This window comes from Thamnophis sirtalis, unplaced genomic scaffold (assembly GCF_051295495.1).
Source record: "Thamnophis sirtalis isolate CommonGarterSnake01/CBP01778 unplaced genomic scaffold, rThaSir2_p1.2 scaffold_2, whole genome shotgun sequence".
Taxonomy (NCBI): Eukaryota; Metazoa; Chordata; class Lepidosauria; order Squamata; family Natricidae; genus Thamnophis; species Thamnophis sirtalis.
This window is the reverse complement of record NW_028261382.1, coordinates 9,987,358-10,011,736: the sequence shown is the minus strand read 5'-3', so window position 1 is coordinate 10,011,736 and position 24,379 is coordinate 9,987,358. Positions and strand designations below refer to the sequence as shown.

The 24,379-nt window shown below is 45.8% G+C and overlaps 1 protein-coding gene across 1 annotated transcript; it reads right to left on the bottom strand.

The window, feature by feature from the left end:
• Positions 1 to 293: 293 nt before the first annotated feature.
• On the bottom strand, positions 294 to 23,434 carry WHAMM (WASP homolog associated with actin, golgi membranes and microtubules). Its single transcript, XM_087704250.1, has 10 exons — positions 22,642 to 23,434; positions 20,124 to 20,297; positions 18,472 to 18,622; positions 16,525 to 16,694; positions 14,148 to 14,313; positions 12,123 to 12,310; positions 10,634 to 10,720; positions 8,463 to 8,558; positions 4,782 to 5,247; positions 294 to 3,570 (listed from the first exon to the last, which is right to left on the bottom strand). Exons 1-10 carry the CDS (start codon positions 23,257 to 23,259, stop codon positions 3,272 to 3,274), a joined length of 2,415 nt encoding a protein of 804 aa, XP_087560376.1. The 5' UTR covers positions 23,260 to 23,434; the 3' UTR covers positions 294 to 3,271.
• Positions 23,435 to 24,379: the final 945 nt, after the last annotated feature.

Below are 24,379 nucleotides of genomic sequence, written 5' to 3'. Positions count from 1 at the left end.
CCACTGGTGGAACCTCTTCTAACCGGTTCGGTAGATTTGACGAACCGGTTCTACCGAATAGGTGCGAACTGGTAGGAACCCACCTCTGGACCGATTCTTCATGAAGGTAAGCCACCATGAAAAGTACCATATGTTGAGTAAATACATTGAGTTGTACATGCAACGAGTAAAATGCCAATCATTCCCAAGACATTTAGTGGTGCTTACTATTGAGTTGATACCAGTATTGTATTTCTCCATTTGAACATCCTGTTTGAAAAGTACTGTGCTGAGAACAACATAACAACACATGATTCTTCAAAGTTCAAAAGTTTATCACAGACAATGTAAAAGAGCATCAAATTAATATGTTTTAACCATATTGGATCTTAAAAGTGATTATTGGTGTGCATTTTTGAGGGGATCAGTTTAGAAAGAAATACATTATCCTTCACATTATGAATGGGGGAAAAAAAGTTTACATTTGAAAAGATCTGAAAGGCTTTCCTAACCAAGTTCAATTGGAAAGCTAAATATTCATCACATGAGAAATCCTTTAAAATTAACTTTAAAACCCATGTCTGTTTTAGAAAGTGGTCAAAGAGAATGTTTGCTCTCCCTCCCCAGCCACATTATTGCTGTCTCCGCGTTTTTAGCCAAAGAGATTATGAGAGCTACAGTTGAAAACCATCTCAAGGTTTAGAGCTGTGATGGGGAACCTATGGCGTGTGTGCCAGAGGTGACATGCAAAGCCCTCTCTGTGGGCACGCGTGCCATCGCCAGCTGCTCTTCTGGTTTCTGGTACGCACATTTGTGCCAGCCAGCTGGTCTTTGTGCAGGCTGGACTCCCAGAAATCCGAAGATCAGCTGGCTGATGCGCAAGCTGCACCTGGTCTTCACGTTTTTTGGCTCTCTGGCACGTGCAAAGACAACCGGGCTGGTGCGCATGCATGCGCCAGAAACCCAAAGACCAGGAGGCCGGCACACGCATGCAGACTGGCCAGCTGGCCTTCAGGTTTTCGGGGCTCTGGCGCACACACACATTCCAGCATGGGCACTTGGTGCCAAAAAGATTCGCCATCACTGGTCTAGAAATTCAGTAGTCCCTCTTATAGATTAGAATCTTCGAGGGATACAAACCAGTGGTGGGTTTCAATTTTTTTTTAGAACCTCTTCTGTAGGTGTGGCCTACTTTGTTGGAGTGGCTGGCCAGCCATGTGACCAGGTGGGAGTGGCTTGCTGGCCATGTGACTGAGTGGGAGTGGCTTGCCAGCCATGTGACTGGTGGGCGTGGATGTGGTGAAACTCACTTAACAACGCTCTTGCTTAGCAACCAAAATGTTGGCTCAGAAACTCTGGCATTTGAAGCACGCAAGTCTTAAAGCTGTCAAGTTACAAGACCCTTGCACCCCTAACCCTTTAGAAAGAAAAAACTCCGGGTGTGTTCAAACTTGACAGCTTTAAGACTTGTGGACTTCAACTCCCAGAATTCCTCCTTCAGTCGTGTTGGCTCAGGAACCCTGGCATTGAAGTGTACAAGTCTTAAAGTTGTCAAGTTACAAGACCCTTGCACCCCTAAGAAAAACCCCAGGGGTGTTCAAAGTTGATAGCTTTAAGACTTGTGGACTTCAACTCCCAGAATTCCTTCTCTCGCTCTTCATTTTGATGACGTGCAGACGGGCGGGGGGAGAGAGCTGGAACCAGTTCTAAACAGCACTGTAGATTTGTGGAACCTCTTCTATAGAAGAGGTTAGAACTGGCAGGAACCCACCTCTGATACAAACAGACCTGTGTTATAACACTCAGTTGGAAAACAGTTAGTTGTACAATCCTTGGCTTTTGGGGTGCGTTAGAAATACTGCTAATTTAAAAAGGATTAAGAATCCATTTTAAGCCTTCTGGTATAAGTTAATACCGGCATTGCGCACAGATGGAAAACCAGAGATCCCTTAGAAAAGTCCCGACCCAATCGTCTTTGGAACATCCAAGAACATATTTCACCAAATAAAAGAGATTTCATGTTTGGGCACATCGGTGGGGGCCATAAGAAATATACAGAAATGTGACCCACGGCCAAAGAGATGAGGCCTGCCATCTTTTCTGACATGGAGTGAAGTTGAAGTTCATTTTGGACACATCTCATTTAAGACTCTGGCCACGGCAGACAAAGCATTAAATTAAATTAATACGTCCTTTCTTATCTCAGCCAATATTCCTAGTCAGTGGGATGGCAGTGAAGGTAATGAAAATGGAATCTGGCCAGTGCAATAAGCCTGATGCAAATAAGACCCTGTTCCTTCATTGAGGCTGCCACGTATAATGTGTAGGCACTTCAGCACGACTCCCAGGTGTGGTGACATCCAGGTACATCGCCCAGCTCAGGAGGACTTGCTCTCGGCAACCCCAGAGGGTCCTAGAACCCATCCTCTCAATCGCTCTCCTCTGAGCTATTATTTTTCATGATCTGAACTTTGTGCAGAGACAAATCCGTTCTTTTTTACGGATGCAGATCCTAGGTAAAGGCAGCTATTTCTCTCTCTGGGCACACGGAGAATATATCTGCTGGACAAAACTCTGCCTTGGCAACAGGAAGGGCATCTGGCCAGTAAACACACTGCTAGCTCCATTCACTTACCCAACCTCCACCCCGCAAGGGATTTATGGGGTCGTTAAATGATGATGATGATGATGATGATGATGATGATGATGAAGATGATGATGATGATGATGATGATGATGATGATGATGATGATGATCCCACTGCTGGCTCATATTGTCCTTGTGGTTGACAAGGGCACCCAATGCCTCCCACATATATTACCATATATGCATGCACGCACGAGCTCACCCACTGCTCATGCAAGTGATACAGGTGCGCGCACATGTGCTTGCCGGCTGTTTCTGCAGCCCAGTTGCAAACTCCACCCAGCCCACTAGTGGGCCGCAACCCCACTCAGGTTGTGGACCCTTGCTCTAAGGAGTGCCGATTCCCTTGCAAAAAGAGAAGGAAAGAAAATGTGCAAACTTCAAAGCATAAAACTCGATGTCAGTAAAGGACTTGTCTTAAATTTACTCAACCCCTTGGAAACTTCTGACGTCGATCAAGGGGCATTTCCCACACTTCTTCAGCTGCCCCTAAACTCCAGAGTGTTGCTAACAATTCTGGGATGCCCGATTCATGTAAGACGTCAGCCAACCTGTTGGGGTCCAGACCACTCTTCCTGTTTGGCACTTCTGTACGCTTAGCTGCCTTCTCACGCAATGCCTCATGAGCTTCCGGCCAAGTGTTCTGTTAACTGTTCCATTCTTCATTGTTGAAGTCTCCGTTTTCATCATCGTCGGAGTCGGCCGAGACCTTCTTAATCCGCTGGATGGCTGCTTTGATGCTCTGCTCCAGTTCGCTGCCCGAACTCTTCGCGGCGCCTTCCTTGGGCTCTTGACTGACCTTGCGTAGTTTAACCCCCTGCCTAATGGCGGCGAGAATGCTGTCGTTGAGGGAGTTGCCACCGGAGGGCGCCTGTTGGGTCAGCTCCACTTTGCGAAGGAGGACTTCCCCACGCTTGAGGGAAGCCAAGACCTCATCCATGGTCCCTGAGGCAGAACAAGTTAAAACAATAAATTTTGGGCTACAGTTGTGGTTGTTAAGTTGAGGACTATATGGTGTGTGTGTGTGTATTGGGATTCACTTTTTTTTACTACCGGTTCTGTGGGTGTGGCTTTGTGGGCGTGGCATGGGAAGGGGAAGGATAGTGCAAAATCTCCATTCCCTCCCCACTCCAGAGGAAGGATACTATAAAATCCCCATTCTCTCCCACTCCAGGGGAAGGATACTGTAAATCTCCATTCCCTCCCCACTCCAGAAGAAGGATACTGTAGAATCTCCATTCCCTCCCCACTCCAGGGGAAGGATACTGTAAATCCCCATTCTCTCCCAATCCAGGGGAAGGATACTGTAAAGTCTCCATTCCCTCCCCACTCCAGAGGAAGGATACTGTAGAATCTCCATTCCCTCCCCACTCCAGGGGAAGGATACTGTAAAATCTCCATTCCCTCCCCACTTCAGGGGAAGGATACTGTAAAGTTTCCATTCCCTCCCCACTCCAGAGGAAGGATACTGTAGAATCTCCATTCCCTCCCCACTCCAGGGGAAGGATACTGTAAATCCCCATTCTCTCCCAATCCAGGGGAAGGATACTGTAAAGTCTCCATTCCCTCCCCACTCCAGAGGAAGGATACTGTAAAATCCCCATTCCCTGCCCACTCCAGAGGACGGATACTGTAGAATCTCCATTCCCTCCCCACTCCAGAGGAAGGATACTGCAAAATCCCCATTCCCTCCCCACTCCAGAGGAAGGATACTGTAGAATCTCCATTCCCTCCCCACTCCAGGAGAAGGATACTGTAAAATCTCCATTCCCTCCCCACTCCAGGGGAAGGTTACTACAAAATCCCCATTTCCTCCCAATCAGCTGGGACTCGGGAGGCAGAGAATAGATGGGGGCGGGGCCAGCCAGAGGTAGTGTTTACCGGTTCTCTGAACTACTCAAAATTTCTGCTTCCGGTTCTCCAGAACTGGTCAGAACCTACTGAATACCACCTCTGATCATATTGTATATGGTTATATGCTTGGAGTAGGATTCCTCCCCCCTCTGGTGTCTGCGTTCGTGCGTGTATCTGTTTGTGTGTGTCTGTTGTGTGTTTGTGTGTCTCTGTGTTTGTGTCTGTGTGTGTGTGTTTGTGTGTCTCTGTGTTTGTGTATGTCTGTGTGTGTATGTAAGAAAAAGAGCACTCTGTTTCTTTACCTGTGTAATTCTTGGTTGGGCATCTGGACGCAGCATCTGCTTTCTCCAAGGAAGAACTTCCTTTAGCTGAGCCTTCACATACAAGAGCCCCTGGTTTATCTTGGGCTCCTGTGCTTTTTAGGCAAACAGTCTGGACACTTGGTGGTAGGGGTGGGGGTGGGGGTGGAAGAGGAGGTGGAGGTGGAGGTGGGGGCACAGATAGTGGTGCTCCCACGGCTTCCTTAGGAGGTTCCGGCCCATGCGGCGGTGCAAAAATCTGGATGGGAAGATCTCTGGGAGGCTTCTGTGACGATGTTTTGGAAGTCCTGACTTGTGTCGGATGGGCATTCCTGGATTGCTTGGCAGCTGGACTTTTTCTTGTTGGACCAGCTTGTGGAGGAACGGTTGGCGGTCGTCTCGGTCCAGCCTGCTTGGAGTTGACGGGCTGAGAGCGGGAAGTCTTCAGCACAAACTGTGCAGGACATTTCTGCAAGGTGGGAAGGCATCCATTTTGAAAACGGCAGAGAAGCTGATTGCAATTCATCCACTGTGGCTGTCAATCCCTTGGACGTCCCAAAGCTGCTTTTCCAAAAGGCCACGGAACTTTCTGGTTCTTTTTTCTCCCTTGGAAACCTTTTGTTTCTCATCCAAGAAGATTCTTCAGGAATCGAAGAGTTGAGAATTGAAAGATCTTCTTGGATGAGAGCTGAAACCTTTTCAAGGAACCAAACCAAGAAAGTCCAGTTGCCTTTTGGAAAAACCCCTATGGGGCAACCGCCACTTGGGTGATTGAGAATCTCTATAGACAGACACACAAACATGTTTTCCATATCCCATGGTGTTCTAAGACAGGGGTCTCCAACCTTGGCAACTTTAAGCCTGGCGGACTTCAACTCCCAGAATTCCCCAGCTAGCTTTTGGGAGTTGAAGTCCGCCAATAGCAATAGCAATAGCAGTTAGACTTATATACCGCTTCATAGGGCTTTCAGCCCTCTCTAAGCGGTTAACAGAGTCAGCATATCGCCCCCACAGTCTGGGTCCTCATTTCACCCACCTCGGAAGGATGGAAGGCTGAGTCAACCTTTGAGCCGGTGATATTTGAACCGCTGAACTGCAGATAGCAGTCAGCTGAAGTGGCCTGCAGTACTGCACTCTAACCACTGCGCCACCAAGCCGCCAGGCTTTATTCTGACCCAGGCTTCCTTAGAAAACAAGAAGCAGAGTCTTGGTCCCTGCAAAACTTCCTTTATTTACATAACTGTGAATTCCTTTCATTCACAGTCAGCAAGGCTCAGTAAACAGTCATTCAGAGGAATGTTTATCAACACGAACCTTATCTCGTTTGAAGAGCCACCAGATAACTAGTTTCCAAATGCAGGGCAAGGCAAACTTGCTACAGAGTCTCTTATAGTCACAAACAGAACTTTCCACTCTTGAACCAACAAAAGGAACAAATTGTTTCCTGCAAAAGCCCCCCCTCCCGGTTCGCTCCTCTTTTGTTCCCTATGGGAGGAGCCAATCACCTTCAAGGTGTGGCTTTACTCCCAAGTCAACCCTGCTTTCTTAGCTGTTCTTGTCTTCTGGCAGCTCTGCGCATGCGCACACTGGGAACCGGCTCCAGCTGTTCTTCTGCCTCGCTGCTGTCTACCTCCCTCTCTGCCTCTGATGCAGAGCCCTCGTCTGAGCTTTCCTCAGCCCCCAGGCCTGGCCTATGTTCCTCCCCAACCTCCTCACTGTCCGACTCTGCTGCCAGCTCCGCTGGCTGCCAGCGGGCCACAACAGGCTTAAAGTTACCAAGGTTGGAGACCCCCGTTTTAATAGTCACCTAACATCTTCAGTCAGCTCAGTGAAAGGCCTAACAGTGTCATTTGTTTCAACATGTGAAGCTGGATGAATGTTAATAGAGCCGAGGTGGCGCAGTGGTTAGAGTGCAGTACTGCAGGCCACTTCAGCTGACTGCTATCTGCAGTTCAGCGGTTCAAATCTCACCGGCTCAAGGTTGACTCAAGCCTTCCATCCTTCCGAGGTGGGTGAAATGAGGACCCAGACTGTGGGGGCGATATGCTGACTCTGTAAACTGCTTAGAGAGGGCTGAAAGCCCTATGAAGAGGTATATAAGTCTAACTGCTATTGCTATTGCTAAACTATTATCCAAACAAGAGTGAAATGCTATCAGTTTGGACCGGTTCGCCCAAACCAGTAGTAAAAAAAATGCTACCAGTTCACCTGAACTGGTATTTCCGATGATCAGCTGTGATGCACAATTTATATTAGCTAGAAAGCAGGATGGTGAGGGCGAGCAAAGCATGTGTGCACGGACTCGTGCTCACATTTGCGAACTGGTAGCAAAGAAGGTAAGTAGATTTCACCCCTGCCTCCAACGAACCTAAAGGAAGGACAAGAAGCAATGGGTGGAAACTAATCAAGGAGAGAAGCAATTTAGCATTAAGGGGAAACAATTTCTGACAATTAAAACTTGTCTGAAGTGGTGTAGGGATTCCTGCCTGAGCAGGGGGGTTCGACTAGAAGACCTCTAAGGATAAAGAGGAGGAAGAGAAAGAAGAGAAGGGAAAGAAGGTGGGAAGAAAGAAGGAGAGAAGAAAGAGAAGAAACTGGGGGTGGAAGGAGGGAGGGAAGAGGAGAGGGTAGTAAAGAGGGAAAGAGGGAGGGAAAGAAAGAGAGAAGGAGAGTTGAAAGGAAGGAAGGAAGGAGGGAGGAAAGGAGGGAGATTAAGAGAAAAGGAAGGAGGAGGGAAAGAGGAAGGGAAGGAGGAAAGGTATGTGAGAAGGAGGGGGGACCGAGGGAGGGAAAGGAGGGGGAAGGAAAAGGGTAGAAGAAATGAGGGAAGAGAAGAGGGAGGGAAGGAATAAGATACCTAACCTTTGATGTTTATAATGATTTGATAGTATGGGAATATCTTGAAATGTAGTTGTATTGTTTTTTACAAGTTATGGATGTTGTATTTTCTTTTTACCAATAAAATCTTTTTTAAAAATTAAAAAAAAAAGACCTCCAAGGTCCCTTCCAATTCTGTTATTCTATTCTATTCACCGGCTCAAGGTTGACTCAGCCTTCCATCCTTCCGAGGTGGGTGAAATGAGGACCCAGACTGTGGGGGCAATATGCTGACTCTGTACACCGCTTAGAGAGCCCTACGAAGCGGTATATAAGTCTAACTGCTATTGCTATGGCTATTAACCTTGGAGAGATTTCTCTCTGATTCTTTCAGCCCAGCCCTGTCTGTTTAGCTTATGACTTGGTGTACATAACAGTAAACTAGGTGGAGTTTCAATCTGTTCTAGCAAGTCACTTATTTAAATTTATAGCTAGAGGGCGTGACAGCAACTCTACAGCAAAGAGCTCATTGCCAACACCATCACCGTTGTTTTAAACCAGGAGTTTTTTTAATAGAAATATGAGCTTCATCGTTTTCCCGTACGGGCCCCCTTCCCTTTGTGCTTTCGTTCTTTTCCAGACCACAGAAGCAGAATTGCGTCAAGGTGACCCTGATTAAATTCTGTGCAAACCCTACTGGTGCCCTCTTTGTGGTTGCTAAATCCAGAGCTGTTATCTCATGATTGATGTTGTCCTTGCGGCTGGCTGACCGGGCTGGACCAATAATAATCAGTCCTCCTTTCTATTTTTTCCAAAGCAAAATAATCCGCCAGAGTGCTGAGGAGCAAGATAAATGGTGATACTTGCCTCCTTGAATGATTTCAGCCTCTCCAGAGTTTTCTGCCGCTCTTCCTTTATCCAGGCTTTTTTCTTTTTCTCGTCTTCTTTTCTCTTCTCTCTTTTCTGCAGTTTGAATGACAACCTTTTAATGCACACACACACACATAGGTACTCTATTTCCAGTGCAACTAAGTAGCTTTGAACAGTGCAAAATGGCTGGGGGGGCCTGATAACAGATTGCCTAAATCGGGGGTCGGCAACCTTAAACACGCAAAGAGCCACAAAGGTCCTAACCTGAAGCCCCCTGTTCAATTCTGGAGCTGACCAGAAGTCCGTTCCCCCCATGATAGAGTCTCCTCCTAGCATGGCGTCCTTTTTCCTCTGCCAACCGGAAGTCTGGTTCTCCCACCATAGAGTCTCCTCCTAGCACAGTGTCCTTTTTCCCCTACCCGTCCTAACCGAAAACCCTAACCCTAACCCTATCAATTGTGGAACTGACCGGCGACAGGGAGCTGCAGCAGAGGGATGAAAGAGCCACATGCGGCTCCTGAGCCATGGGGGAGAGGAGAGGAGAGGAGAGGGAAGAGAAGAGAAGAGAAGAGAAGAGAAGAGAAGAGAAGAGAAGAGAAGAGAAGAGAAGAGAAGAGAAGAGAAGAGAAGAGAAGAGATTATGGGTATTGTGCAGTATTTCTGATCTTATTTCCCAAAACTGCTCTGGTGTCTCAACTCCAGTGTGCCACACCTCAACCCGAGTGCCACACCTGAAAGCAGCTGTGAAAGGTAGATGTGCAATCCCAGGAAAAGGTGTGGCTGTTTTAAGGAGTTCTAGACAGTTGCTATATTTGCAATCTTGCATGAAGCATTTTTAACAAAAAAATAAGTGCTGCCAAACCCTAGAATTCATGTAGAATTAATTATGAGCCCACATAAATACTTCTTCCTTTAACAGCTGGTTACCTTGTTTAGATTCTCATTTATTAGTCTGAGACCATACCACAGGTGGGTTCCTACCAGTTTGCACCTATTTGGTAGAACCGGTTCATCAAATCTACTGAACCGGTTAGAAGAGGTTCCACCAGTGGACCCGGAAAGCAGGCCACACCTACAGAAGAGGTTCCAAAGTTTTTTGAAACCCACCACTGGTCCATGGATATGATTATTCTACACTATCATGCTCCTATTTATAAAACTCAGGGCCTCTGTGAAAGGCAAGGATGACTGCTGCGTTTGTGGTGCAATCAGAACATTGCGTGTGTTGAAGTTGTTTTAACGCAAACCAAAGATGCCTTTTAAAAAACAAGTTTACATCATATTCTTATGCATGCCAGTGCTGTGTGTGAGGTAATTTAAGGTGGTTCTGACAAGTGTCGCCGGCATCTTCATATCCGGTCACATGGGCGGCAAGCCACTCCCATCCGGTCACATGGGCGGCAAGCCACTCCCACAAAGGAGGCCACACCCACAGAGTAGGTTCGAACAATTTTTGAAACCCACCACTGGACCATACATAAATGTTATTATGATGATGGTGGTGTTAGACTTTCCAATGCGATTCACCCACATATTGGAATTGGAATTTATTGCATTTATATGCTGCCCTTTTCCCCGAAGGGGACTCAGGGTGGCTCACAATCCAAGTCAGGGAAGGGGGTACAGACAAGGGATAAAAAAGACGAACATAACAATACACAATTTAAAAGCACACAACAACCATACCATTCGAGGGGGGGGGGCAAAAGCTCTTTAGCCCCAGGCCTGTCGGAACAGCCAGGTTTTAAGGGCTTTGCAGAAGGCCTGGAGGGTGGTGAGGGTTCGAATCTCCACGGGGAGCTCGTTCCAGAGGGTCGGAGCAGCCACAGAGAAGGCTCTCCTCCGGGTAGTCGCCAGTCGGCATTGGCCGGCGGATGGAATTCAGAGGAGGCCTAATCTGTGGGATCTGATCGGTCTATTGGAGGTAATTGGCAGCAGGTGGTCTCTCAAGTGTGCGAGGGGAACCTTTACCTTTACAGCTTTCAACTAATAGATGTGTTTCTGGTTTTGAAATAGCAGTAGCCCACCTTGTATTATGAGGGCCACCTAGACTGCCTTCAAAATAAACTAAGATTCTGGGAACAAAGAACGATTCCACATTTTATTGACCCACCCTGTTACAACTAGAAACAGAACACTCTCTCTACTTTCCACTTCTTCATACATACAATCTGGATGTTGTGATGCTGTTGGAAGTAGCGTGTGGTCTCCTGCGCCTGCTGTATCCTCAAACGTTGGCTCTCTTCGCATTGGTCCTAAGAGGAAAGAAACCGGTGCATAAATTCCACTAGCCGAAAATTGAAGATTGAGGCAGAAATCAAATCTATTGAATCAGAACATTAGATTCATAGCTTTCCCCCTTTCGGCTGAACTTTCTAAAAAAAGGACAATTCAAGCACCTTGGAAAGGATTGTGGGAAAAAGGGGAAAAGGAGGAGAGAATGAAAGGAAGATGGGGAAAAGAAGAAAGAGGTAAGGAGAGGAGGATGGAAAGGAGAGAAAGAGGAGGAGAGAAGGTAGAAAGGGGAAGAGGAAGAGCAGGAGTAGGAGAAAGGTACGGGAAGAAGGGAGGTGAAGGAGAGGAGGAAGGAGGAATGTAGAGAAGGGAGAGAGGGAGAAAGGAAAGGGAAAGGAAAAGAAGATGGAAGGGAGAGAAAAGGAAGGAAAGAGGGTAGGAAGGGAAAAAGGAAGAGTAGGAGCGAAGGAAAGGCAAGGGAAGAAGGAAGGGGAAGGAGAGGAGGAAGGAAGAAAGTAGAGAAGGGAGAGAGGGTGAAAAGAAAGAGGTAAGGAGAGGAGGGTGGAAAGGAGAGAAAGAGGAGGAGAGAGGGTAGGAAGGGGATGAGGAAGAGCAGGAGTAGGAGAAAGGGAAGGGAAGAAGGAAGGGGAAGGAGAGGAAGAAGGAGGAAAGTAGAGAAGGGAGGGAGGGTGAAAAGAAAGAGGTAAGGAGAGGAGGGTGGAAAGGAGAGAAAGAGGAGGAGAGAGGGTAGGAAGGGGATGAGGAAGAGCAGGAGAAAGGTACAGGAAGAAGGAAGGGAAAGGAGGGCAGGAAGGAAGAAAGTAGAGAAGGGAGGAAGGGAGAAAAGAAAGGGAAAATAAGGTGGTGTTATAACAGGAGGAAGGGATGGTAAACAAAGCAACCCAAACCGTATATTATAACCTATTAAATGAAATAATAAATGTATAAGAATGAAAAATGTTCAAACACTTGTAACCAAATGACATGCTATATGTGATGATGGGGTTTTTTTCTGTTTTGTTTTTTGTTCTTTTTTTTCTTCTTCATTGTTGTGGGTATGTGTTGTTTATGTGACAAAAATATAAAATAATTTTTAAAAAAAAGAAAAGGAGGGGGGGAGAGGAAGACATAACTTAGCACCTTAGAATGAATGTTGTGCTCTATTTTACTTATGTGTTGTTTTATGTCTTACTGTCTTGTATTCCCCTCCCCATAAATTGTAAGCCGCCCTGAGTCCCCTCAGGGAAAAGGGCGGCCTATAAATAATAAACCATAAACCATAAACCATCCTTGGCAAATAAAGTTGGGGGAGAAGGTAGACCTTCTCCCCCCAACACGGAATGTTTTCTTGATGCCGGCTGAGGTAGCATACATAACAATGCTGTGCCCACAAACTCATCAAGACTTTTCTGGACCAGTTACCTTCTTGTTCCTGAGATAAGCTCTCCTGGAGCAGATAATGCCCCGTTTTGTCTCCAGCTGCTGGGTCTTCTGCCTGAGCCGCGCCACTTCGGAGGACGAGGCACGGCTGGTCTCCAGGGCCTGATCCATGGCTTCCAATTCCTCAGAGTTCTCACAGGTGTCATAATAAATGACTTCATCCTGGATCTCTACGGAAGGGGGCAAGGATTTCAGTTGAGTAAAATATGCAACCCACCTCTTTTACCAGCTTTACCGCCTTGCTAGAAAACTCAGGCATGGACTAAGAGGGATCACTTGGAGATCAGCATCAGTTGAAGACTTGGGGTGTAGGGTAAGCCAGTGTTTCTCAACCTTGGTAACTTGAAGATGTCTGGACTTCAACTCCCAGAATTCCCCAGCCAGCGAATGCTGGCTGGGGAATTCTGGGAGTTGAAGTCCGGACATCTTCAAGTTGCCAAGGTTGAGAAACACTGGGGTAAGCAACCAGAAGTCTTTAAGATCCACTAATAGAGCAACTGGGGGGGGGGACGGGGTGGCTCAGTGGCTAAGACGCTGAGCTTGTCAATCAGAAAGGTTGGCAGTTCGAATCCCTAGCGCCACGTAACGGAGTGAGCTCCTGTTACTTGTCCCAGCTTCTGCCAACCTAGCAGTTCCAAAGCATGTAAAAATAGCAATAGCAATAGCAGTTAGACTTATATACCGCTTCATAGGGCTTTCAGCCCTCTCTAAGCGGTTTACAGAGTCAGCATATCGCCCCCACAGTCTGGGTCCTCATTTCACCCACCTTGGAGGGATGGAAGGCTGAGTCAACCTTGAGCCGGTGAGATTTGAACAGCCGAACTGCAGAACTGCAGTCGGCTGAAGTAGCCTGCAGTGCTGCATTTAACCACTGCACCACCTCGACTCCCTAATGTAAGTAGAAAAATAGGAACCACCTTTGGTGGGAGATAACAGTGTTCCGTGCGCCTTTGGTGTTTAGTCATGCCGGCTACATGACCACAGAGACGTCTTCAGACAGCCCTGGCTCTTCGGCTTTCAAATGGAAGGAAGGAAGGAAGGAAGGAAGGAAGGAAGGAAGGAAGGAAGGAAGGAAGGAAGGAAGGAAGGAAGGAAGGAAGGAAGGAAGGACGGACAACAGCAATAGCACTTAGACTTATATACTGCTTCACAGTGCTTTACAGCCCTCTCTAAGCAGTTTACAGAGTCAGCCTCTTGCCCCCAACAATCTGGGTCCTCATTTGACCCACCTCGGATGGATGGAAGGCTGAGTCAACTTTGAGCCTGGTGAGATTCGAACTGCCAAATTGCAATCCTCCGGCAGGTAGCAGAAGTAGCCTGCAGTACTGCACTCTAACCACTGTGCCACCACAGCTCACAATCAGATCTGTTTCATTTGTTGTTACATTCTGATAGTATTAGTAATACCTGGGGAATTTTATCTATGGAGATTCTCAATCATCCAGACCACAGTTGTCCTAAAGGTGGTTTTCCAAAAGGCAGCTGGATTTTCTTGGTTTTTTTTTCCTTGAGAACTTTTCACTTCTCATCCCAGAAGCTTCTTCAGTTTTGAAACTTCTTAGATGAGAAGCGAAATGTTTTCAAAGGAACAAAAAAAAACCCAAGAATGTCCAGTTGTCTTTTGAAAAAGCATTTTGGGACCTGGGAAATTAGATCATGCAGTGGTTTAAAGGCAGGGCTATAATTAACAGAATGAAAAATTAAAAACCTTCTCCTTTTTTGTAGTTTTTGTTACTAAGATTTTTTTAAAATAATTATTTAAACTTGGACGAGTCAGATTTAAATGGGAGATTCTGCAGAAAAATGTTACCTATTTCCCAGTGCAATTTTCTCTGACGTGTTTTTTTCAAGCCTTTATCCTCCCTCCTCAATAAATGCATTTACTGCATCGCAGAACTTGGAGAAATGCAGCAAAGGAAGAATCCTCCTGTTTTAATCCAGCACTAACAAGAAATAGCCCGGTTCAGTTTAAAATGCAAGGCAATGTATCCTGCCTTCAGTCCTCACCCTTCATTTGTCTCTTCAACGTCTCCAGCTGCGTCACCAGCAACATCTCTTCATTCTTCAGTATTTCAAACTGTACCTCGTACAGCTCCAACTGGGTTCCATAATATTCTAGTTCCAGTTTTTCCACTTGAGCCACGTCATTTTTCTGCTCGCTGAGTGTCTCCATCTTGGGAAGTTCCCAAACAAAACAGGAAATGTGGTTAAGGCCACAAATATAAAATAGAATAGAATAGAATAGAATAGAATAGAATAGAATAGAATATGTTAAGAATGAATAGAATACAGACTAGAATAGAATAAGGAATAGAATAGACTAGAATAAGAATGAATAGAATAAGGAATAGAATAGAATAAGAATACAATATAGAATAGAATAGAATAAGGAATAGAATAGAATAAGAATGAATAGAATAGAGAATAGAATAGAATATAGAATAGCATAGCGTAGCATAGAATAAGAATGAATAGAATATAGACTAGAATAGGGAATAGAATAGAATAGAATAAGGATTAGAATAGAATAAGAATGAATAGAATAGAATAAAATAAGGAATAGAATAGAATAAGGAATAGAATAGAATAAGAATGAAAAGAATAAGGAATAGAATAGAATAAGAATGAATAGAATATAGACTAGAATAGAATAGAATAAGGAACAGAATAGAATAAGAATGAATAGAATAGAGACTAGAATAGAATAAAATAAGGAATAGAATAGAATAGAATAAGAATGAATAGAATAGAGAATAGAATAGAATAGAATAGAATATAGAATAGAATAGAATAGAATAGAATAGAATATAGAATAGAATAACATAGCATAGAATAAGAATGAATAGAATATAGAATAGAATAGAATAGAATAAGGATTAGAATAGAATAAGAATGAATAGAATAGAGAATAGAATAGAATAAAATAAGGAATAGAATAGAATAGACTAAGAATGAATAGAATAGAGAATAGAATAGAATATAGAATAGAATATAGAATAGAATATAGAATAGAATAGCATAGCGTAGAATAAGAATGAATAGAATATAGAATAGAATAAGGATTAGAATAGAATAAGAATGAATGGAATAGAGAATGGAATAGAGAATAGTGTAGAATAAGGAATAGAATAGAATAGAATAGAATAGAATAAGGAACAGAATAGAATAAGAATGAATAGAATATAGAATAGAATATAGAATAGAATAGATAATAGAATAGAATAAGGAATAGAATAAGAATGAATAGAATAGAGAATAGAATAGAATAAGTAATAGAATAGAATAAGTAATAGAATAGAATAGAATTCTTTATTGGCCAAGCGTGATTGGACACACAAGTAATTTGTCTTTGGTGCATATGCTCTCAGTGTACATAAGGAGAATAAAATACATTCATCAAGAATCATAAGATACAACACTTTTTTCCAATGCCATGACAGCAAGTGGACTCTCTCTCTCAGTCTGCCTCAAAGCCTGTTGAATTGGCCAGAGCAGGGATGCCTATGATGGAGTGGTGAGCTGGCCTAGAGGTGGAGCTCTTGCCTTAACAACCAGGAGGCTGTGATCCTAGGGAGAGGCTGATATTTCTCTCTCTGGGCACTATGAGAATATATCTGCTGGGGGAAAAAACCTCCACATTGACAACAGGAAGGGCACCTGGTGTTCTGACCTAGGTTTCCCCAGAGCATGAAGCAAACTCCTTGTCCTGAGAAAAACCCCTTTGATTAATTGACACTGATTTCTGCTCATTCACTTCCAACAAAGTCTTTCAAGGGAGGATTTACAGCCACAGACCTTATCTGGCTTGGAGAGCTGCCAGACCGATATCTGCAAAACTTGGCAAGGAGTCTCGGAGAATCACGAACCAATTAAGTGAACTAATTGTCTCCTGCAAACTCCACTCCCCTTTCGCTCCTCTTTTATTTCCTCTGGGAGGGGCCATTCATCGTCCACCTCTGGCCTTACTCCCAAGTCGACCCCTGTTCTTTAGCTGTTCCCTTCACCTGGCAACTCTGTGCATGCGCAGACTGGGAACAGGCTCCAGCTGTTCTTCTGCCCCATGGATCTCCGACTCCAAAGGCAGCTGATAACTGGCAAACAGCCCTGGTCCCCTCTCTGCCTCCGATACAGAGCCCTCATCAGAGCCTTCCGCAGACTCCAGGACTGGCCCATGTTCCTCCCCAACCTCCCCACTGTCCGAATCTGCTGATAGCTCTGCTGGCTGCTGGAGGGTCACAACATCCAGCCAGTAAACACTTGGTTCCATTCAGTTTCCCAGTCTCCACCCCACAATAAGAGCTTATGGGGCCATTAAAAGACGACGACCATGATGATGGGGTGCATATGACAGAGGGGGAACAGGGAGTGGGAGATACAGTCTTACCTGCTTTCTGATGTCGACTCTTTTGTGCTTCAGGCACAATTCTCTGGCTCTCATATGCTGAAGGCTTTCTTTTGCTAGGAGATATTTTAAGTTTTCTAATCTTGGAGAAGCGGAGGCCCAGGCAGCTTGGCCAAATCGCTTCTGATCTTGCTCCATCTGTTTGTGCATTGCTGGTGAACAAGAACCCAAAACGAAGAACAAGGAGGTGTTGAGATGGCTAAGAAGAACCTTGCACTTCCTTCTCCGGGCAAAGGAAAGGATGTTTGAGTTATATAAAACAGGAGAGAATATATGGCCCAATAACTACTCTAAACAGCTCTTAAGAATTCATTTTAAACATTGGCCATGAATGGAATATACAAAAAGATAAGGTTCCACCACAAATCCGCGGTAGACTAAAGCGCGCTCGCCGAAAGCGCGTACGTGACGTCATCACAGCGCGACGAAAACGGCACGCTGTGAGCGGTAAATTTAAAATTAACGCGAAAACCTTACCCTAACCCCCCCAAACCTAACCCTAACCCTAAGCCTAACCCTTAACCTAACCCTAAACCTAACCCTAAACCTAACCCTTAACCTAATGCTAAACCTAACGCTAACCCTTAACCTAACCCTAACCCTAACCCTAACGCTTAACGTAACCCTAAACCTAACCCTAACCCTTAACCTAACGCTAACCCTAACCCTAAACCTAACCCTTACCTTTATGTGAATCGGCTTGCTTTAATTTAATTTTAATTTAATTTATTTTTAATTTTATTTGTCGCGCTGCTGATGACGTCACGTACGCGCTTTGATCGGGTGCGCTTTAGTGGACCGTGGTTTTGACGGGTCACGAAAGATAAAGCCAAAGAACAAGAGGCAGACCCAGAAGGCGATGGAAAGGCAACATCAGAGAGACACTACAACAACGTCAATTAACAGTGGTTGAGGCCACAAGAAGGGCAAGAAGCAGAACGTTGCATCGAGGAGGACGATGCAAGAAGAAGGAGGAGGAGGAGGAAGAGAAGGAAGAAGGAGGTGGAGGAGGAAGAGAAGAAGAGAAGGAGTAGGAAGGAGGAGAAGAGGAGGAAGAAGAGGGAGGAGGGGGAAGGAGGAGGAGGAAAGAGGAAGAAGAAGGAAAAAGAGGAGGAGGACAAGAAGAAAAGGAGGAGGAGGAAGAAAACGGAGGAAGAGAAAGCAGAAGGAAGAAGACAAAGGAGGATGAAGCACAGGGGAAGAGAAGGAGAAAGAAGGAAAAGGAGAAAAGAAGGAGGAGAAGGAGGAGAAAAGAAGAAGAAGGAGAAGGAAGAAGAGGGAGGAGGGAGAATAAGGGGGAGGAAGGAGGAGGAGAAGAACAGGAGGAGGAGGAGAAAGGAGGAAGAGAAAGGAGAAAGAACAAGATGAAGGAGGATGAAGTAGAGGGGAAGAGAAGGAGGAGGAAGGAAGAGGAGAAAGGAGCAGGAGAAAAGGAGAAGAAGAAAAGAAGAGGAAGGAGGGGGAAGGAGGGAGAGGAAGGAAAAAGAGGAGAAGAAGAGGAGGAGGAACAGGAGGAGGAGGAGGAAAAGAAAGGAGAAAGAGAAAGAAGAAGATGAAGGAGGATGAAGCAGAGGGGAAGAGAAGGAGGAGGAAGGAAGAGGAGAAAGGAGAAGGAGAAAAGGAGAAGAGAAGAAAAGAAGAGGAAGGAGAAGAAAGAAGAGGAAGGAGGAGGAAGAAGAGGAGAAGAGAAGGAAGTGGATGGAACCAGGAATTGCCGAGGAAAGGAATTTTTACAAATTGCTAAGGAATGCAGCATCTCTTGATTTTAATCTATTTAGGAGAAGGTAGCCAGAAGATTCAAAAAGCACTGATTTCCCCATATACCCTCTTTTGGGTTGTACCTCCTTTCCTATCCTGGCCTCTCCTGCCACCAGGGCCACCACTTGAGATGTTCTCAACGAAAGCCTTCTTTGCTTGTTCCTGACTCACCTGCGAGCGCAGTCACGGTTTCCTTGAAGTAGCCCACTGTGACGTTTTGAATGGAGCACACAGCTTCCTCGGCCTGATCCGTCCATTCCTTGGCCTCCTTCTGCAAAGCTTCTACCCTCTTGGGGCCCAGCCGGTCAGCTTGCAAGGATTTCTGCCAGGAGAGAGATTTTTAACACCTCTGGTCAAACCGGGGTCAGTTCTCAGTCCCCACAACCAAGGGACTGCTTCACTTAGAACCTGCATTAGCAATAGCAATAGCAGTTAAACTTATATACCGCTTCATAGGGCTTTCAGCCCTCTCTAAGCGGTTTACAGAGTCAGCATATTGCCCCCCAACAACAATCTGGGTCCTCATTTCACCCACCTCGGAAGGATGGAAGGCTGAGTCAACCTTGAGCCGGTGAGATTAGAACCGCTGAACTGCAGATAACAGTCAGCTGAAGTGGCCTGCAGTACTGCACCCTAACCACTGCGCCACCTCGCCATTCATTTATGGAGGCAGCTCCACTCATCCCTGTGTCCTTTTAGAATAGAATAGAATTCTTTATAGGCCAAGTGTGACTGGACACACCAGGAATTTCCCTTTGCTGCATCTCAGTGTAGATAAAAGGAAAGATACATTCGTCACGAATCATAAGGAACAACACTTAATGTTGGGTAGAAATAAGCAATCAAGTCATACTAGGAAACCATCAATATAAATCATAAGGATGCAAGCCACAGAGTTACAGTCTTGCAGTCAGAAGTGGGAGGAGATGGGATGATGGGAACGATGGGAAGATTAATAGTAATGCAGACTTAATAAATAGTTTGACAGAGTTGAGGGAATTATTTGTTTAGCAGAGTGATGGCATTCGGGGGGAAAAAACTGTCCTTGTGTCTAGTTGTTCTGGTGTGCGGTGCTCTATAGCATCGTTTTGAGGGTAGGAGTTGAAACAATGTTTTGTCCAGGATGTGAGGGGTCTGTAAATATTTTCACAGCCCTCCTCTTGACTCCTGCAGTGTACAGGTCCTCGGTGGAAGGCAGGTTGGCAGCCATTGTTTTTTTCTGCAGTATAAATCAGAAAAGAAACACGCTACGCTTTAAATGCGCTGGGGTGTCACAGGTGCCTCCCCCTCCTGGCTGTAAAAAATACTCATTTTGGATGTTGTTAATAATACCAAGCTGCTCGATTTTCCAATGTTAGAAAATGCAAGTTCTTCCACTGTGTCTAGGGGATTTTAAACATTGTCCCACAAATGGTTTGCAAATGGTAAGACGAGGCTAGTAAGATTGTAACAGAAAATAAGCAAAGTATAATAGCTCCTAAAAGCCCTATTGAATTAGAATATAGTTTTATACTGAGGTTTGTAATGCTTTATGGTTCCCTGGGGAAGTGTCTAGTTATTCTGGTGTGCAGTAGTCTATAGCTGGCTGAGGAATTCTGGGAGTTGAAGTCCGGACATCTTCAAGTTGCCAAGTTTGGGAAACACTGGTCTATAGCATCGTTTTGAAGTGGTGTAGGGTTTCCTGCCTAAGCAGGGGGTTGGTCTAGAAGACCTCCAAAGTCCCTTCCAACTCTGTTTTTCTATTCTATTCTAAATTGGTACATCCTTAAATCTTGGAATATGTGGTTATTTTGAGGGGGGAAAGAGTAGAAAGAGAAACTTACCAGAATCTCAAGTCTATATAACGTGGCCAGTTCTCTCATGTCTCGGAAGGGTAACAATAAATATTGATAGAATTCAGTTGCCACGGTGACCAGCTCCAAATAAGCTTCATCTTCCTCCTTGTACAACTCCATTAAATCTACCAGCTTATCAGCATCTTTGTGCTTGTGAAGAACCTACCAAGACGATAATAAAGAGAATTTATTTGAGAAGTTGAGAATTAACCAGCAGTTTTCCTCTTTGCAAGGGAGGCTGAATACTGAGGTTTAAGGAGAAGGCAGTTTAACTCTGCTCTTCCTGCCTTGCTAACTTTTCACAGGCATGGAAAATCTAACAGGGAGAAGACACCATAGAAGTTCAAATAAAGCTGTGCACAAAGTTAAGATTCTCCCTTGTTCTCGCTCAGCCCTTCCCCGAGAATGTTGCCTCCTGTGTCAAAAACTGGCAAGGGACTCCAGAATGTAAAATAATCTTTTGACATTAACCAAGATGGGGTTCTTGCCAGCAAAGAGAAGGGACTGCCCACTGAAAGAACAGATGACGTCCATGGTTTATAGCAGGGGGCCCCAACCTTGGAAACTTTAAGACTTGTGGACTTCAATTCCCAGAATTCCTCTTAAAGTTGCCAAGGTTGGAGACCCCAGCCGTTGAAGTCCACAAGTCTTAAAGTTGCCAAGGTTGGAGACTCCTGATTTATAGGGTTCCATGTTCAACAGCAACGTGTCACCAGACCACGAAGCTCCAGAGAAATGTTACTGTTCAAGCTGTTCAAAATATCTCATCGAAACCAATCTTCTATCAGATTTAGTTGAGGTTGAGCCCATCTGCTGATGGTTGCAGCCTCTCTTCTTTCCCCAAATACTATGCACTCTCTCCACAAATGCATGTGGATACTGATGATTAAGGGGAATTAAAGTCAAAAGTTACAATGTATGGCTGTGAAAGTTGGACCCTAAGAAAGGCTGAGCATCAAAGAATGGAGGCCTTTGAACTCTGGTGCTGGACAAGATTCCTGCGAGTCCCTTGGACTGCAAGGCGATCAAACCGGTCAGTCCTAGAGGAGATCAACCCTGCCTGCTCTTTAGAAGGCCAGATCCTGAAGATGAAACTCCAATACTTTGGTCATCTAATGAGAAGGAAGGACTCACTGGAGAAGAGTCTAATGCTGGGAACGATTGAGGGCAAAAGAAGAAGGGGATAACAGAGAATAAGGTGGCTGGATGGAGTCACCGAGGCAGTAGGCATGAGCTTAAATGGACTCCGGAGGATGGTAGAGGACAGGAAGGCCTGGAGGCAGGGCCGGATTTAGATGAAAAGAGGCCCTAGGCTATTCCACTTATGAGGCCCTTTCACCTCCCATTTTTAAGTTTGTAAATTGCATGAGAGACAATAAAATACATTATTACTGTGATATATATCAATATGTATATCAATATATATAGCTGGCCTCCCGATGGAGGGCGGCTCTGCTCTGCGGCAAAGGCAGCGAGGCCAGCCGCCTCCCCTGCTGCACTCAGCTGCCCGGCTTGGCCCCCTCGCCCTCACCTGCCTGGCCGCTGGTGGGCTCCGCATCGACGGGGCGGATACTGGGAGTAGCCGCGCCTCTCGCCCAACCACTGGTGCCGGGAACGTTGGCGGGCTCCCCAACTGCCGCGGCGCTGGAACGATCTTAACCAATACATTTTTATGTTTGTTTATTAGTCATATGCGTAGAATTTCTCCTTATTTTCGGTTCAGTGTTTTAGTCTTCACTGTTTTTAGAATAGTGTAATTTTAATTTTGCTAACAATTTGAATGTAGGCCCCTCTTGATCTTGAGGCCCTAGGCTGAAGCCTAGTTAGCCTATAGGAAAATCCGGCCCTGGCTGGCCTGCATTCTTAACAAAAGACTTCGACAGGGTTGAAAGTCTTGTGCTTTCTTTGCTTTGGCTTAGCATCTGCTTTGCAAAGGTCGCTTATTATCGCTCATCGACGTGTTTCTCAAGCTTAGGAATTTTAAGAAGGGCAGACTTCAACTTCCACCGGCTGGGGGTGGTGGTGGGAATTCTGGGAGTTGAACTCCACTCTTTATAGACTTCCCAAAGCTGAGAAACTCTTGGCAAGGAAGGGCAAGCCGGCAGCACTCCAGAGGTTGCTCTCAGCATTACTCAATATTCCTAAGGATGCTGGGAACTGTAGTTCACAGGTCAGCAAAGGGCTGTACTGTGCAGCTGGACCGACACACAATTATGGCGTGCATGAAATGCACCAGCGTGCCTACTGTCCCCATCTATCTGTATACATTTCTTTCGTTTCCATCCATGTTTATATTGGTACCTGCTCTCTTGCACATGTTTGGCAAACTAATAAATACAAATACGATACAAATACAAATCTCAGCTGGGTTACTTTAGCTCATCTGGGTAGGGAATAACAAAGCCCGCTTCCCTCCCCAGAGCCCACTACTACAAGCCTCCCCCTTAGGCCCCTTTTGCGAGTGATGCGTTGCGCAACACTCTCTGTTCGACCTTCAATACCGTACCCCTCTCAAGGTCTCCTTGGCGGCGGTCAGCTGCGCCTTGAGACTTTTCCTCCGGAACTCCTGCAGATTTTCAAAATACTCCTCCTCCTCCTCCTGATCGTGGGCGAAGAGCGAATCCAGGACCGTCTTCCGTCCGCAGACATCCAAGGCCCAGCCGAAGTACGCTTCCAAGCGCCGGCAGAGGGTCTCCAGCTCCGTCTCCCCCAAAACCGGGCAGCTGGGGAACAGCAGCGCCCAGAAACCGCTGGGGCCGCTCAGCGCAGGGGGCAGCGCGGGGAAGCAGGGCTCCAGCTGCTGGTTCAAAGCCGCCAGCTGCCGGTGGACGCCCACCAAGGCCTGCGGGGAGTACAAGCCGGCCCAGCTCAGCCGCTGCTCATCGCCGGCCTCTTCATCCTCCTCCTCCTCTTCCTCCTCTTCCTCCTTCTTCCCTCCCTCCTTCTCCCCGCCGGCTTCTTCTTGCAAAGTCCGGTTGTGACAAGTCACCGCGAACTTGCTCTCCACGGCGTTCCAAGCCACCAAGAAGCGCAGCTTGTGGGGCGGCTCGGGCTGGCCGAAGATGTTTTCCTTGATGGCCACCCAACCCTCCAGGCTGTCTGGCTGCGTCTCCTCCAGCTCCATGGGATGCGCTGTTAAGCCGAGGGGAAGAAAAGGGAAAGCGCTTTCCCACGCGCGATCGGGGAACTTCAAAAGGCACGAGGGGGGCGTGGGGGGTCTCCCCAGCGTTCTAGAACGCTGGAAAAACTTTTGCTTCTCTTCGAACGAAAGAGAAAGTGTCCAGATGACAGCCCGGTTGATTGGTTGGTTGGCTGGCTGGCTTCCTCCTCTGACGTCAGGGGGGGTGGGGGGAAGCGAGCTTTGAACTCGTGGGGTTGCGTGACTCCGCATTTGGTCAGCAAATCACGAGTGTTCAGGGCCAACCTTGGAGAGCTGCCTTTCGAGAGGACTGCCAAAAATGCCTCTTTCTCTCCCCCACCTTTTTTTGGGGGGGGGGAGCATGGTTTTTTAGGAGGGAAAAGATCTTTAGGATTTCAACCACAACAGCCTCAGCAATTGTGAAAAACTGGGAAGCAGTTTTGCTTCCCAGTGAGATTTTTCATTCTTTGCTATCAATTAGTATTTAATGCTCGAAGGGAAATTGGTTCCACTGGGACTTGGATCAGATTGGAAGGAAAGGGAAGAATATACCCTCCAACCCTGATTGCAATGGCAATGCTGAATAAAATAGAAATAGAAATATAAAAGAATAGAATAGAATATGGAATAGAATAGAATAGAATATGAAATGGGATGGAAGAGGAGAAGAGAAGAGAATAATTTATTGGCCAAGAGTGATTGGACACACAAGGAATTCATCTTTGGTTCATGTGCTCTCAGTGTACATAAAAAGACATTTCGTCAAGAATCATAAGGTGCAACACTTAATGATAGTCACAGGGTACAAATAAGCAATCAGGAAACTATCAATATCAATATAAATCGTAAGGATACAAGCCACAAAGTTATAGTCCTGCAGTTATAAGTGGGAGGAGATGGGGGATAGGAACGATGAGAAGACTAATAGTAATAGTAATACAGACTTAATAAATAGTTTGATAGTGTTGTGGGAATTATTTGTTTAGCAGAGTGATGGCCTTCGGGGGGAAAACTGTCCTTGTGTCTAGTTGTCTTGGTGTGCAGTGCTCTATAGTGTTGTTTTAAGGGTAGGAATTGAAACAATTTTTGTTCAGGATGCAAGGAA